Source organism: Dendrobates tinctorius, unplaced genomic scaffold (assembly GCF_039654945.1).
Source record: "Dendrobates tinctorius isolate UK_male_01 unplaced genomic scaffold, ASM3965494v1 ptg000164l, whole genome shotgun sequence".
NCBI lineage: Eukaryota > Metazoa > Chordata > Amphibia > Anura > Dendrobatidae > Dendrobates > Dendrobates tinctorius.
The window spans coordinates 3798680-3814947 of record NW_027361831.1 but is presented as its reverse complement, the minus strand read 5'-3'; the positions used below and the strand labels follow the sequence as shown (position 1 = coordinate 3814947).

The window sequence follows — 16268 nt, the reverse complement described above, 5'->3', positions numbered from 1 at the left end:
GAAAACAGTATATTTTTAAAAATAAGAAGCACTTAAAATGCATGTTCCAAATTATTATGCACAGCAGAGTTTTCAACCTTTTTATTTTTATTTTGAACAAAAAAATGGTCAATTGTGAAATTATAAGCATTATCAGCTTATTACAAAATGAAATCAAGCAGTTTTCAAGTCAAAACTTTATTCTAGGTGATGTTACATTTGCTCATAGGACCCCTTGCTCGAAAGAAGCTTCTGAACTCTCTCGTCCATTGAATTTGTCAGTTTTTGGATGGTTTGTGCTTCAGTTGTTTTGCATGTGGACAGAATACCCTCCCAGAGCTGTTGCTTAGGTGTGAACTGCCTCCCGCCATCATAGACACTCCTTTTGATGATGCTCCAGAGGTTCTCAATGGGGTTGAGGTCAGGGGAAGATGGTGGCCACACCATAAGTTTGTCCTCTTTTATGCCCATAGCAGCCAGAGATGCAGATGTGTTATTTGCAGCATGAGACGGTGCATTATCATGCATGAAAATGATCTTGCTGCGGAAAGCACGGTTCTTCCTCTTGAACCATGGCAGGAAGTGCTGTTTTAAAAAACTACACATAAATTATGGAGTTCATCTTTACCCCTTCAGGGATCCTAAAGGGGCCGACAATCTCTCTCCCCATGATTCCAGCCCAAAACATTACTCCATCTCCTCCTTGTTGGCGCCTTAGCCGTGTTTTCATGGGGTGTCCATCAACCAGCCATCCTCCACTCCATCCATCTGGACCATCGAGCGTTGCACGGCACTCATCGGTGAACAAAACAGTTTGGAAGTCAGTCTTCATGTATCGTTTTGCCCACTGGAGCCGTTTCTGCTTGTGTGCAGTGGATAGAGGTGGTCAACAGGATGGCTTACGCACAGCTGCAAACCTCTGAAGGACCCTGCATCTTGTTGTTCGGGGGACGTTGGAGGCACCAGCAGCTTCAAAAACTTGTCTGTTGCTATGACAAGGCATTTTTGCAGCTGCTCTTTTAACCTGACGCAATTGCCTGTTGGAAAGAGTCCTCAATTTTTCCTTATCAGCACGCACACAAGTGTGCTGGGAATCAGCTACATACAGTGGGGAAAAAAAGTATTTAGTCAGTCAGCAATAGTGCAAGTTCCACCACTTAAAAATATGAGAGGCGTCTGTAATTTACATCATAGGTAGACCTCAACTATGGGAGACAAACTGAGAAAAAAAAATCCAGAAAATCACATTGTCTGTTTTTTTTTCATTTTATTTGCATATTATGGTGGAAAATAAGTATTTGGTCAGAAACAAAATTTCATCTCAATACTTTGTGATATATCCTTTGTTGGCAATGACAGAGGTCAAACGTTTTCTGTAAGTCTTCACAAGGTTGCCACACACTGTTGTTGGTATGTTGGCCCATTCCTCCATGCAGATCTCCTCTAGAGCAGTGATGTTTTTGGCTTTTCGCTTGGCAACACGGACTTTCAACTCCCTCCAAAGGTTTTCTATAGGGTTGAGATCTGGAGACTGGCTAGGCCACTCCAGGACCTTGAAATGCTTCTTACGAAGCCACTCCTTCGTTGCCCTGGCGGTGTGCTTTGGATCATTGTCATCTTGAAAGACCCAGCCACGTTTCATCTTCAATGCCCTTGCTGATGGAAGGAGGTTTGCACTCAAAATCTCACGATACATGGCCCCATTCATTCTTTCATGTACCCGGATCAGTCGTCCTGGCCCCTTTGCAGTGAAACAGCCCCAAAGCATGATGTTTCCACCACCATGCTTTACAGTAAGTATGGTGTTTGATGGATGCAACTCAGTATTCTTTTTCCTCCAAACACGACAAGTTGTGTTTCTACCAAACAGTTCCAGTTTGGTTTCATCAGACCATAGGACATTCTCCCAAAACTCCTCTGGATCATCCAAATGCTCTCTAGCAAACTTCAGACGGGCCCGGACATGTACAGGCTTAAGCAGTGGGACACGTCTGGCACTGCAGGATCTGAGTCCATGGTGGCGTAGTGTGTTACTTATGGTAGGCCTTGTTACATTGGTCCCAGCTCTCTGCAGTTCATTCACTAGGTCCCCCCGCGTGGTTCTGGGATTTTTGCTCACCGTTCTTGTGATCATTCTGACCCCACGGGGTGGGATTTTGCGTGGAGCACCAGATCGAGGGAGATTATCAGTGGTCTTGTATGTCTTCCATTTTCTAATTATTGCTCCCACAGTTGATTTCTTCACTCCAAGCTGGTTGGCTATTGCAGATTCAGTCTTCCCAGCCTGGTGCAGGGCTACAATTTTGTTTCTGGTGTCCTTTGACAGCTCTTTGGTCTTCACCATAGTGGAGTTTGGAGTCAGACTGTTTGAGGGTGTGCACAGGTGTCTTTTTATACTGATAACAAGTTTAAACAGGTGCCATTACTACAGGTAATGAGTGGAGGAAAGAGGAGACTCTTAAAGAAGAAGTTACAGGTCTGTGAGAGCCAGAAATCTTGATTGCTTGTTTCTGACCAAATACTTATTTTCCTACCATAATATGCAAATAAAATGAAAAAAAAAACAGACAATGTGATTTTCTGGATTTTTTTTTCTCAGTTTGTCTCCCATAGTTGAGGTCTACCTATGATGTAAATTACAGACGCCTCTCATCTTTTTAAGTGGTGGAACTTGCACTATTGCTGACTGACTAAATACTTTTTTTCCCCACTGTACTTCTTGATTGTGCGATGATCACGATGAAGTCTCTTGGCAATGTTGATTGTAGTCATGCCTTGACCTAAATACTCCACAATTTGTTGCTTCTCAGCAGCCGACACATCCTTTTTCTTTCCCATTTTGGCAAAAAATGTAGGCTGCTTAATAATGTGGAACAGCCTTCTTAAGTAGTCTTGCCTTTATTTGGACACACCTGCCAAACTAATTTGCACAGGTATCTGCAATTGCTTTCAGTGATATAAAGAGCCCTGACACACATCACCATCAATGAGTTTAAAGGACAAACAAAAAAATTCTAACCTTATCACTCCTAAACTCTTTTTGCATAATAATTTGGAACACAGTGTATGTGAGTATGTGTGTGTATGTGAGTACGTGTGTGTATGTGAGTACGTGTGTGTGTGTATGTGAGTACATGTGTGTATATGTGAGTGTGTGTGAGTACGTACATGTGTGTATGCGAGTACGTGTGTGTATGTGAGTACGTGTATGTATGTGAGTACGTGTGTGCGAGTGTGTGTATGTGAGTACGTATGTGTGTGAGTACGTGTGTGTGTGTATGTGATCCGTGTGTGTGAGTCCGTGTGTGTGTGTATGTGATCCGTGTGTGTGAGTCCGTGTGTGTGTATATGTGAGTACGTGTGTGTATGTGAGTATGTGTGTGTGAGTACGTGTGTGTGTGTGTGTGTACGTGAGTACGTGTGTGTGTACTTGAGTACGTGTGTGTATGTGAGTACGCGCGTGTGTGTGTATGTGAGTACGCGTGTGTGTGTATGTGAGTACGCACGTGTGTGTATGTGAGTACGCGTGTGTATGTATGTGAGGACGTGTGTGTGTGTATGTGAGTACGTGTGTGTGTATGTGAGTATGTGTGTGTATGTGAGTACGTGTGTGTGTATGAGAGTACGTGTGTGTGTGAATGTGAGTACGTGTGTGTGTGAATGTGAGTACGTGTGTGTGTGTATGTGAGTACGTGTATGTGAGTACGTGTGTGTATGTCAGTACGTGTATGTGAGTACATGTGTGTGTGTGTGTATGTGAGTACATGTGTGTGTACATTTGTGTGTGTGTATGTACATGGTGGGCAGGCAGTGGCAGGTCCAGCGGCAGCAGGTCCAGCGGCAGGGGGGTCCAGGCGGCGGCTCTTTCCTGCCGGCTGTGAAGGAGGTGGGTGGGCAGGCAGCGGTGGGTCCATCGGCGGCGGGTCCAGCAGCGGTAGCGGTGGGGGGGTCTGGCGGCGGGGGGGGTCACGGCAATGGAACACTGGTGGTACTGTGGAAGGGCCTGGTACCACCAGCGGGTGCCATATTGAAATAACCATCATTGGGTATTTCAATATGGCGGTTGGCGTACTTCCGGTCGGCGCGGTGGATTGTGGGATTCGGGGACATCCAGACGGAAGTGGATGACAAACAATTTAAGGCAATTATATATATAGATTGATCACCTTGGTAGCGTGTGTTCCTGTTTGCAGCAAGTGTCCCCGCCTTCTATTTTAGTTACCAGCGCCCTCTATAGTTTTTATAAAAAATAAATATTTAAATTAAAAAAAATTGAAACAATAAAAGTACACATATTTAGTATCGCCACGTCCGTAACGACCCCACCTATAAAACTGTCCCACTAGTTAACTTCTTTAGTGAACACCATTAAAAAAAACAAGGCAAAAAAACAATGCTTTATCATCATACCGCCGAACAAAAAGTGAAATAACACGCAATCAAAAAGACGGATATAAATAAACATGGTACCGCTGAAAACATCATCTTGTCCCGCAAAAAACAAGCCACCATACAGCTCCATCACCGGGAAAATAAAAAAAGTTATAGCTCTCAGAATAAAGCGATGCAAAAATAAAATAGTTTTTGTATAAAAGCGCCAAAACATAAAAAAATGATATAAATGTGGTATCACTGTCATCGTACTGATCCAAAGAATAAAATTTTATCAATTTTACCACACGCGGAACGGTATAAACGCCCCACAAAAGAAATTCATGAATTGCTGTTTTTTGTTCATTCTGCCTCCCAAAAGTCAGAATAAAAAGCGATCAAAAAATGTCATGTGCACGAAAGTGGTACCGATATAAACGTCGACTCCTCCGGCAAAAAAACAAGACCTCACATGACTGTGTGGGCCAAAATATAGAAAAAATTATAGCTCTCAAAACATGGTGATGCAAAAACTACTTTTTACATTAAAAAGCGTGTTTTAGTGTGTGACAGCAGCCAAACATAAAAAACCTGCTATAAACACCCGCTATAAATAGTAAATCACAAGCCCCTTTATCACCCCCTTAGGGAAAAATAATAAAATAAAAAAGTATTTATTTCCATTTTCCTATTAGGGTTAGGGTTGAGGTTAAGGTTAAGGTTGCAGCTAAAGTTAGGTTTAGGGTTGGGTGTTGTGAGCTCATTTTCTCGTTCATCTTTGATGTCCGATAAACTCCCTCTGCTGGTGAAAGGAGGTGGTGAAACTGATTTGGATGGGAGAAATCTGTCACCTGAACAGGTGGATTGCGATTGGACATCCGGAATCTCTGAGTGGATATAAGGCAGCCGATGCCCTGTAGGGTTGCTGGTGATTTCTCTGCTCTGAGCTCTGGCCTCCAGTTCAGTTCCTGTCTTCTAAAGCGAAGTTTTGCTCTGTTATTGTTCCATGAGATTTTGTCTGATTTGCTTAGTTTTGTGATCTGCCAGCCCCGGCTGGGGCTCTGCTGAATTTCCATTTTTGTCCCTGATCGGTTAAATCTCTTTTGCTCTGTCTTCAGAATATATCGGAGTGCTGATATAGGGATTTTGAAGTCTAGTGACTTCAGGGCCGTTTTTCCTATCAGACGTGTTGGGACATTTTTGGTAGGGTTTTTGCGGATTGCAGCCAGCATCTTTTCTGTCCTTTCCTATCTAGTTAGTTGGGCCCCATCGTTTGCTCTGCCTGTCTTTTTGTCTGTGTTTGGGTTTTCACCGACAATACATGTTGAGGGCTGTCTATTGCTTTGGGGTCTGCTCTGGGGCAGTTTAGATTTCCCCTTTCTTTCTTTAGGCTTATTTAGTTCTCCGGCTGTGAAGAGGCGTCTAGGACCACCGTAGGAACACTCCACGGCTACTGTTAGTTGTTGTGAATAGGATCAGGGGTCTGCAATCCGCTAGCTACCAACCTCTCCGATTTTCTGGACTTAGCTTGCACTTTTGTTTTTTCCTCCTCCGGTGACTCATTCATAACAGTTGGGGCTAAAGTTAGTGTTGGGATTAGGGTTAGGGGTGTGTTAGGGTTATGTTTGTGTTAGGGTTGGAGTTAAAATTAGGGGGCTCCCCTGTTTAGGCACATCAAGGGCTCTCCAAACGTGACATGCGTCTAATATCTTTTGCATTGAATAGTCAAATGGCACTCCTTCCCTTTTGAGCTCTGCCATGCGCACAAACAGTGGTTTACCCCCACATATGGGGAATCATCATACTCAGGACAAATTGCACAACAACTTTTGGGGTCCAATTTCTCCTGTTACCCTTGGGAAAATAAAAATTGGGGGCGAAAAGATCATTTTTGTGAAAAAAAATATGATTTTTTATTTTTATGGCTCTACATTATAAAATTCTGTGAAGCACTTGGGGGTTCAAAGTGCTCACCACACATCTAAATAAGTTCCTTAGGGAGTCTACTTTCCAAAATGGTGTCACTTCTGGGGGGTTACCACTGTTTAGGCACATCAGAAGCTCTCCAAACGCAACATGGCGTCTGATCTCAATTCCAGCCAATTTTGCATTGAAAAGTCAAATGGCGCTCCTTCCCTTCTGAGCTCTGAAATGTACACAAACAGTGGTTTACCTGCACATATGGGGTATCAACGTACGCAGGACAAATTGTGCAACAACTTTTGGGGTCCAATTTCTCCCGTTACCCTTGGTAAAATAAACAAATTGGATCTGATCTTGGAACAAATGCACTACAGGGTGCAGCCAGCCCATAAAGCAAGATGTCAGCAACACAGGTGCAAAATACCAGATCAACAGCCACTCTCCTGCCCAGTATACAATTGAAACAATAAAGGCCCACATAGGGCATTGTTCACACAAGGGTACTGCACAGTGTCTGGTTCACAGCCTATTAGTCACTACATTTCGATTAGGTGGGCTGGCCAGCACACTCTCAATGCATAACAGTGTGAATACTCCGTAGGCGTGGGGCCCTTTTGCGCAGGTCACGGGCTTAAGTATTTTGGCCAAAATATCAACAAATACCTCACTATTTTTGTATGTTTTGCACAATATATTTTTCGGGGTGCAGCCAAGCCCAACTATGTCTAGTCTCGCATGAGGGGTTTTCACACTGTTGTGCATTGAAAGTGTGCTGGCACTTTTGACATGTAAGTTATACTAGTATCCCAAATTTGGATACATTGTAATGAGAGCAATGGAACAGAGCTATGTGTTTGGGCTTAGTACAGGCATAATGGAATCTCTCCAGTGGTCAATTTGATATACTGATTACTCCCATGCAGGATGAAGTAACTTATTGTAACTTGTTTGTGACTTGTTTCCTTTCCTGGGTATTTATGTAACCTCTTTTTCAGCTGACTCCTCCTTGTTTTTTGGTTTGAGGCACCTATTGTTTACTTGTTTGTATTATGCCTTAGTTGTTCTAATAAAATTGACTGTTTACTAAATTTTGTGAGAAACACTTTTTGGTTTTAATATAGTTGCGGGACTATATGACCATTATGTTCATATATTATAGTGTTTGTATGCATTATAGTGTGAGTGTGTTCTGCACAATACTGTCTGTGGGGGGACTGCACTATACTGTGTGGGGAGGCTGCACTATACTGTGTATGTAGGGGCTTCACTATACTGTGTGTACGTGTGGGGGCTGCATTATACTGTGTGTACGTGTGGAAGCTGCACTATACTGTGTGTTTGTGGGGGGGGCTGAATTATACTATGTGGGGGGGACTGCTTTACGCTATGTGTGTGGGGGTGCTGCAATATACTGTGTTTGTGGAGGGGGCTGAATTAAACTGTGTGTTTGTGGGTGGTGCTGCACTATACTGTATGTGGGGGGTTGCATTATTCTCAGGGGGCTGCACTATACTGTGTGCGGGGGGGGCTGCATTATACTGTGTGTGTGGGGCTGCACTATACTGTGTGTGGGGGGGCTGCATTATACTGTGTGTGTGAGGGGGCTGAACTATACTGTATGTTTGTGGGGGGCTGCATTATACTCTGGGGGAGCTGCATTATACTGTGTGTGGGGCTGTATTATACTATGAGTTTTGGGCTACATTATACTCTGAAAGGGCTGCATTATACTGTGTGGGGGGCTGCATTATACTCTGAGAGGGGCTGCATTATACTATATGAGTGGGGCTGCATTATACTCTATCAAGGACCAAAATTAGGATTATTTCCTCTAGAAAAAAGACGACTGAGGGGCGATCTAATGACCATGTATAAGGGGACAATACAAATATCTCTCTGAGGATCTGTTTATACCAAGGAAGGTGGCGGTCACAAGGGGGCATTCTCTGCATCTGGGGCAGAGAAGGTTTTTCCACCAACATAGAAGAGGATTCTTTAGTGTTAGGGCAGTGAGAATCTGGAATTCCTTGCCTAAGGAGGTGGTGATGGTGAACTCAGTCGAGGGGTTCGAGAGAGGCCTGGATGTCATAGAATCATAGAATCGTAGAGTTGGAAGGGACCTCCTGGGCCATCTGGTCCAACCCCCTGCTCAACGCAGGATTCACTAAAACATCCCAGAAAGATGTCTGTCCAGCCTCTGTTTGACTTCTATTGAAGGAGAGCTCACCTCCTCTCGTGGCAGCCTATTCCACTCATTGATCACTCTGTCAAAAAGTTTTTTCTAATATCTAATCTGTGTCTCCTCCCATTCAGTTTCATCCCATTGCTTCTAGTCTTTCCTTGTGCAAATGAGAATAAAGATGATCCTTCTACAATGTGACAGCCCTTGAGATATTTGTAGACAGCTATAAAGTTTCCTCTCAGTCTTCTCTTTTGCAAGCTAAACATTCCCAAATCATGCAACCTTTCCTCATAAGACAGGGTTTGCAGACCGGTCACCATTCTGGACACTCTTTTCTGAACTTGCTCCAGTTTGTTGATGTCTTTTTTAAAATGTGGCACCCAAAACTGGACACAGTATTCCAGATGAGGTCTGACCAAAGAGGAGTAGAGGGAAATAATGACTTCACGTGATCTAGACTGTATGCTTCTGTTAATACATCCTAGAATTGCATTTGCCTTTTTTGCTGCTGCATCACACTGTTGACTCATATTCAGTCTGTGATCTATTAGTATACCAAAGTCTTTTTCACATGTGCTGTTGCTTAGCCCTATTCCTCCCATTCTGTATATGTTTTTTTCATTTTTATTGCCCAGATGTAGTACTTTGCATTTTTCCCTGTTAAAAACCATTCTGTTAGTTGCTGCCCACTACTCCAGTTTATTTATATCTTTTGAATCCTCTCTCCCTCTTCTCTAGTATTAGCTATCCCTTTTAGCTTTGTGTCATCAGCAAATTTAATCAGTTTACCCTCAATTCCTTCATCTAAATCATTGATAAAGATGTTGAACAATACAGGGCCCAGGACAGAGCCCTGTGGTACCCCACTTGAGACATTCTTCCAACTGGATGTGCAGCCATTTACGACCACTCTTGGGGTCCGATCACTAAGCCAGTTATGAATCCACCTAATATTTGCCTTGCCAATTCCATACTTAGTCATTTTTTCAATAAGGATGGTGTGAGATACTTTGACAAATGCTTTGCTGAAGTAAAGATATACTATATCTACAGCATTTCCCTGATCCACCCAGTCAGTGATTCTGTCATAGAAGGAAATTAAGTTAGTCTGACATGACTTATTAGTTACAAACCGATGCTGACTCTGTTTAATCACTTAATTCTTTTCCAGGTACTCACATACATGTTGTTTAATAATTTGTTCAAAGATCTTTCCTGGTATAGACTCACCGGCCTAAAGTTGCCTGGGTCCACCTTCTTCCCCCTTTTGAAGATAGGAACAACATTTGCTCTTCTCCAGTCTTCTTGGTCTTCTTCTGTTCTCCAAGAATTTTCAAAGATTATGGAGAGGGGTTCAAAAATTTCTTCTACTATCTCCTTCAGTACTCTGGGGTGTAATTCATCTGGACCTGGAGACTTGAATTCATTTAGGTTAGCTAAGTGTTTCCTCACTATCTTTCTGTTTACAGATATCCTGGATTCTTCTATTCCCTTAATAGGACAGTGAAGAACAGTTGATGCTACATTTTCTTTCTGAGAGAAAACAGATGCAAAATAGGAATTTAAAAGTTTGGCCTTCTCAACATCCTGTCTTACCATTTCATCATTTTCATCCTGTAAAAATCCTATAGCATCTTTGACTTTTCTTTTACTTTTGACATATCCCCAAAATCCTTTTTTATTGCTTTTGACGTCTCTTGCGAGCCTCAATTCATTGTCAGCTTTAGATAATCTGATTTGTGCCCTGCAGGTTCTGCAGACAGCATTATATTCTTCTTTAGATATGCCTCCCCCTTTCCATTTTATAAATATTTATTTCTTCCTTTTTTAGCATGTGCTTAAGTTCTGTGTTCATCCATTTCCCATCCTTCTTGGTCATTTTTGTCCTTAAGGATATCCAGCCATTGGATCCCTCCAATTCTCTTTCTGAGTCCCTTAAAATCTGCCTTTCTGAAATCTAACCTTGACGTCTGAGTCTTCACAGGTCTTCCTCCTCTAGTTCTCCAAAATTCTAAAATAGCATGGTCGCTACCTCCTAGGGTCCCAGCTACTCTTACCTCCTCAACCATTTCCACCCTGTTTATGAAGATTAGATCCAAGGTAGCAGATCCCCTTGTTTTCTCCCGTACCTTTTGGAAGATAAAGTTGTCAGCAAGAGAACTGGAGAGTCTTCCTGGAGTGTAACAATAATGTATCTTACAGTTATTAGGTTTAGAAGGACGTAGATCTGGGGATTTATTCTGATGGAATATAGGCTGAACTGGATGGACAAATGTCTTTCTTTGGTCTTGCCAACTATGTTACGAGGAGTGCATTTTACTACTTGTATTATATGGGACCTGCATTATACCTTATTGAAGACTACCTGTACCAGTCATTCTTCCTCAGCCAGAGTAAGGGTAGATGCACACGGTCAGTAAACGCTGCAGGTTGGATGCTGTGTACTTGTGCAAAGTCCAGATTTTACAGCATAGTGGATGGGATTTCAAGAACTCCCATGCCCACTATGCGGGAACAGATGCCCACGGCTCACCCACGGAGCTGTACATGCAGCGCATCTTTCCAAACTGCAGCATGTCTATTTACCTCATGGAGACGCTCAGTCTCCGCAATATAATTGTCATCTGTACAATGCAATGGACGCGGTGATTCTGCACGGTTCAGTGATCACATGCGGGTTCACCTGCATTCAATAGCCGGCAGCGGACAAGTGCTGCCAATTCCTGATCATGTGCACCTGGTCTAAAGAGGCCAAGAAACAAGAGTCGAACGACTTCAGTGTTGATCGCACTAGTTTACAGGCCTGAACTTAGCACTTGTAAATACAACAGAAATATTTCTGTGTGATGGTGCAATATGTGAGCATTTGGGGTCCCACTTTGTCTAAAACCAGCCCTGGTGGGAACCTAATACTGTGTGTGGGTGATGGCGGTACTGGGGGAACATTACATTATGGGAGCAATACAGGTTTCCATTTTTCCTGTCTTTTATATTTGGAGCGTAGATATCAGAGGGAAAGGAGCAAATCACCAGGAGTCATATAAAGAAGCAACAGAAAACACCAAAATAGTCTCAGCACTGAAGGGGTTACTGCCCCTGTGCCCAGTAATGGAGGGGTTACTGCCCCCTGAGCCCAGTAATGGAGGGGTTACTGCCCCCTGTGCAGCCCAGTAATGGGGAATCTCCAGCACCTACCTCCACCTGCAGAGCTGCACTCCACATATATGGCTGCTCTGTGCGCACAGGACCTGGGATGAGGTCACAGGAGGGGAGGAGTCAGGGGTCACATGATCAGGGGCCTCAGTGTATGCAGGACTCTGCTGTGCTGGTTGTCATGGTGCTGGATGAGGGGAAGTTTCTGTGTGGGGTCAGGAGGGGTTTACAGGGTGGATGTAGCAGAGCCGTGTGTGTGCGAGGTGTACGGAGCGGAGCCGTGTGTGTACGGAGCCGAGCCGCGTGTGTACGAGGTGTACGGAGCGGAGCCGTGTGTGTACGAGGTGTACGGAGCGGAGCCGGGTGTGTACGAGGTGTACGAAGGGGAGCCGTGTGTGTACGAGATGTACAGAACAGAGCCACGTGTGTACGAGGTGTACGGAGCGGAGCCGTGTATATACGAGGTGTACGGAGCGGAGCCGTGTGTGTACGAGGTGTACGGAGCGGAGCCGGGTGTGTACGAGGTGTACGAAGGGGAGCCGTGTGTGTACGAGATGTACAGAACAGAGCCACGTGTGTACGAGGTGTACGGAGCGGAGCCGTGTATATACGAGGTGTACGGAGCGGAGCCGTGTGTGTACGAGGTGTACGAAGGGGAGCCGTGTGTGTACGATTTGTACAGAACAGAGCCACGTGTGTACGAGGTGTACGGAGCGGAGCCGTGTATATACGAGGTGTACGGAGCGGAGCCGTGTATATACGAGGTGTACGGAGCGGAGCCGTGTATATACGAGGTGTACGGAGCGGAGCCGTGTGTGTACGAGGTGTACGGAGCGGAGCCGCGTGTGTACGAGGTGTACGGAGCAGAGCTGCATGTGTACAAGGTGTACGGAGGGGAGCCGTGTGTATACGAGATGTACAAAACAGAGCCACGTGTGTACAAGGTGTACAGAGCAGAGCCGTGTGTACGAGGTGTACGGAGCGGAGCCGTGTGTGTATGAGGTGTACGGAGCGGAGCCGTGTGTGTACGAGGTGTATGGAGCAGAGCCGTGTGTGTACGAGGTGTATGGAGTGGAACCGTGTGTGCACAAGGTGTGGAGCTGTGGCATACAATGTGTACGGAGCGGAGTTGTGTGAGCGGGGCTGTGTGTATAATGTGTGCGGAGCCATATGTACTGAGCGGAGCCATGTGGGTTTGCATGGAATGGAGCAGAGCCGTTTGTGTACGGAGCAGAGACGAGTGCGTACAAGGTGTACCAAGCGGAGCCGTGTGTTCAACGTGCGCGGAGCAGGAGCTCGAACATGGCACTACCTAATCAATGCAAAGAATATAAAAGACATTGACCACCGTCAGGTACAACCGAGACAAATCTGAGGTTGACGGCAACAAACTGGAAGTTGTTAACAACACTGGAAGGCAATAGGAGAATAGCTGTGGACAAATCAATGATGGAGTCATTGGACAAGGTCTTCAGATGCATACATGGCACACCCGGCTTCATACATTCCTTGCTACAATTCGCACATCTCTTGGAAATGAAAACTCTCTAAAGATCAATTAACTCACTGATATTTGATCAGGTGCCGCCATTTTTTAAACTTCCAACTCTGCATCAGACCCACCACTGCATTTGCTGTCTAATTTATAAATCAAGAATAACGTAGAAAGGATCAGCCTAAGGCTGGAGTCACACTAGCATATAGCATCCGATGTGAGATGCTAATGACCCTCTGTTCCTGCTCTGCTATGAGCGAGAGCCGAGTGTCATACTACTGTGCTCCGATCCTCTCGCACAGCTGCAGAGAAGGCAGAAAAAGTAATTTCACCATCTCCTCCACTGGCGGCGTCGATGTATATTGCACCGCACTCAGATGATATCTGAGGGGAGTGCGCTTTGTCACTCACACCCATAAAATCATATGAGTGCAAATGAGCCGAGACTCGACCGAGTCTTGGTGCCAATTGCAGCATGCTGCGACTGTTCTCGCATGCTGATTCTGCATGAGAAAATAATTGCAGATGTGAGCTGCCCCATAGAGTAACACTCAGCCAAATGCTATGCAATGTTTTTTTGCATAGCACTTGGCCGTATTGTACTTTAGTGTGACTCTGACCTAACACACTCATTCACAGGTACATGCTTCTCTTTGAAAAGTCCTAAGTTTCTCACATCCCATAAACTCTCCATCACATAAGCCATAATTAACCATAATACTCTTATCTTTCACACGACTACACACACCAATCCCAAACACTGCAATACGCCAATCAATAAAACTCACACCCGCTAACTCTTTACACAAACCGCCTACACTCTTCCACACACTGACCTCCTGACAAAGGCAGCGTGCCGAAACGCGCGTTGAGGAGGACGCCTATCCAGGAGAATTTAACTTTGTGAGTCAATATATAACCTTGGCCCTATACCCTTTCTACTCTTATTACGTTTTTTTGTCTTGGTCCTTGTGTAGTGTGCCTTCACACTGACACCTATTGGTGTCCTTTAGCACTTGCACTTTACTTACTTTTGCACTGTGCACATTGTGTATATATGCACTATATCTATACCCTTGCTGGGTTACACATTTTATGCCCATGATGTTATATTGCACAGCATTGTGATTTCATCATCTTTTTGCACATTATCAATATGTCATTTTATCTGGATAGTAGCGCACCTTTTCAGTATATACTGATTTTTATCTATACATTGATTTTTTCTTCATTATTAATCTTACTGTCATATTAATATACTATATATTATATTCTTGGGACTTATGGTTGGTCTTTGTCTTCTTTTTCTATTCTTCCACACACTGCATGCATAATCACAGTCCCACATCGTATGCCACATAGTCTCACAGCCACCGTATCCTTCTCTTGGACACACGTCCATTTTGATTGGATCCCTACTCTTCTGAACCTGTCTCACAGGCAAAATATTGTGCAAGGCCCTCCATACAATATCCCTTTGCTTCCATGAAACCGAAACTTAATTTCCTCTGAACCTCACAATATTACACTCCACCTCATTTCTAGATATCTTTTCCATCACATTCTTAGCCATTCTAAAATCATTCATTGGGACACTCAGTAAATCATGCTTCCTTACAAACTTCTCAATCACCTCACACCAGACCGGACATCCCTTTCTCCAACATGAGCCATACACCATCCAACCAGCTGAAAAACTTTGCCATTTACTCTCCCTTATTCCTTTTATTCAACAACATAACTAACATTTTAACATACTGAAGCCCCCCAAAAATCTCAATGTTTGGAAAATAGAATTAGACTTACCGGTAATTCGGTTTCTAGGAACCTTCCACGACAGTCACCTTGGAGGTTGTCTCCTTGCCCTAGTGGGGGACAGGAAACACAAAGAGGTTAAATAACCCTCCCCTTCTTGCTACCTCCAGTGTTTTTTCTGGACATTCTAGCATGAATAGTTACCGCCAGTAAAGCAGGAATCATCCGGTAAAGTAGGGAGGTAAATTAGTGCTGTCATGGAAGGTTCCTAGAAACCGAATTACCGGTAAGTCTAATTCTATTTTCTCCAGTCACCTTCCACGAAAGTCACCTTGGAGTTATACCAACAATAATTTTTTAGGGAGGGACCACGGCTTGCAGAACACGCCTGCCAAATGTTAGATCCCTATTAAAATTCAGGCTGCAGTGTCTGGTAAAGGTGTGTACAGAGGACCAGGTGGCAGCTCTGCATATCTGCTCCGAAGACGCGTTCCCTCTTGCTGCCCATGATGTAGTGACTGATCGAGATCTCTTGAGGAATATACCAGGAAGATGGACTGCTTGATCCAGCTTGCTATCGTGTTTTTTGCCGCCTTCTTTCCCCTGTTCCATCCTGAATATTGAATGAACAGGTTCTGGTCGATTCTCCAATCCTTGGTTAGTTCAAGATAATGGAGAACCACCCTGCGGACATCTAGGGTGTGGAACTTTTCTTCCTTCGTATTTGAAGGATTTGGGCAAAATGAGGGCAACACGATATCCTGACCTCTATGAAAGTCTGACACCACTTTGGGCATAAAGGAGGGGTCTAGGCGCAGTAATATACTGTCCGAGTTGAGTAGGAGGTATGGTTCCTGTACCGATAGGGCCTGTAGTTCCCCTACTCGCCTAGCAGTGGTGATTGCTACGAGAAAAACTGTTTTAAGTGTGAGGATTCTCAATGAAATTTCCGACAGGGGCTCAAACGGGGCCTGTGTTAGGCTATTCAGCACTATATTAAGATCCCAGGGGGGAACCCGGGTAGGAAGTGTAGGCCGTACTCTGTTTGCAGCGGTCATGAATCGTTTAACCCAATGGTGCCTGGCCAGGTCCTGGTCAAAAAAGGACCTAAGGGCAGATACCTGTACCCTTAGAGTGCTTGGAGTAAGTCCTAGCTCTAACCCTTTCTGCAGAAAATCTAGGACCTGGGCAATATTGGGATGGAAGGGGTCAGGGACCTCAGGAAGACACCAGGAAGAGAATTTCTTCCATATTTTGCCGTATATGGCATTTGTTATCGGCTTTCTACTTTTTTGAAAGGTCCGGATTACTTCATCCGATAGCCCTTTGGCCTTCAGAATGTTGGCCTCAATAACCAAGCTGCTAGACCTAGTTTGCTGGGGTTTAGGTGCAGTAAGGGACCCTGGAAAA

General features: G+C 44.4%; 1 protein-coding gene across 1 annotated transcript in view; it reads right to left on the bottom strand.

Moving 5' to 3' along the window:
• LOC141052917 (uncharacterized) overlaps positions 1 to 16268 on the bottom strand; it is a 190565-nt gene that overhangs the window by 125627 nt on the left and 48670 nt on the right. Inside the window, 1 exon segment of the mRNA XM_073550242.1 lies at positions 14910 to 14968. Coding sequence (XP_073406343.1) covers positions 14910 to 14968 — 59 coding nt within the window.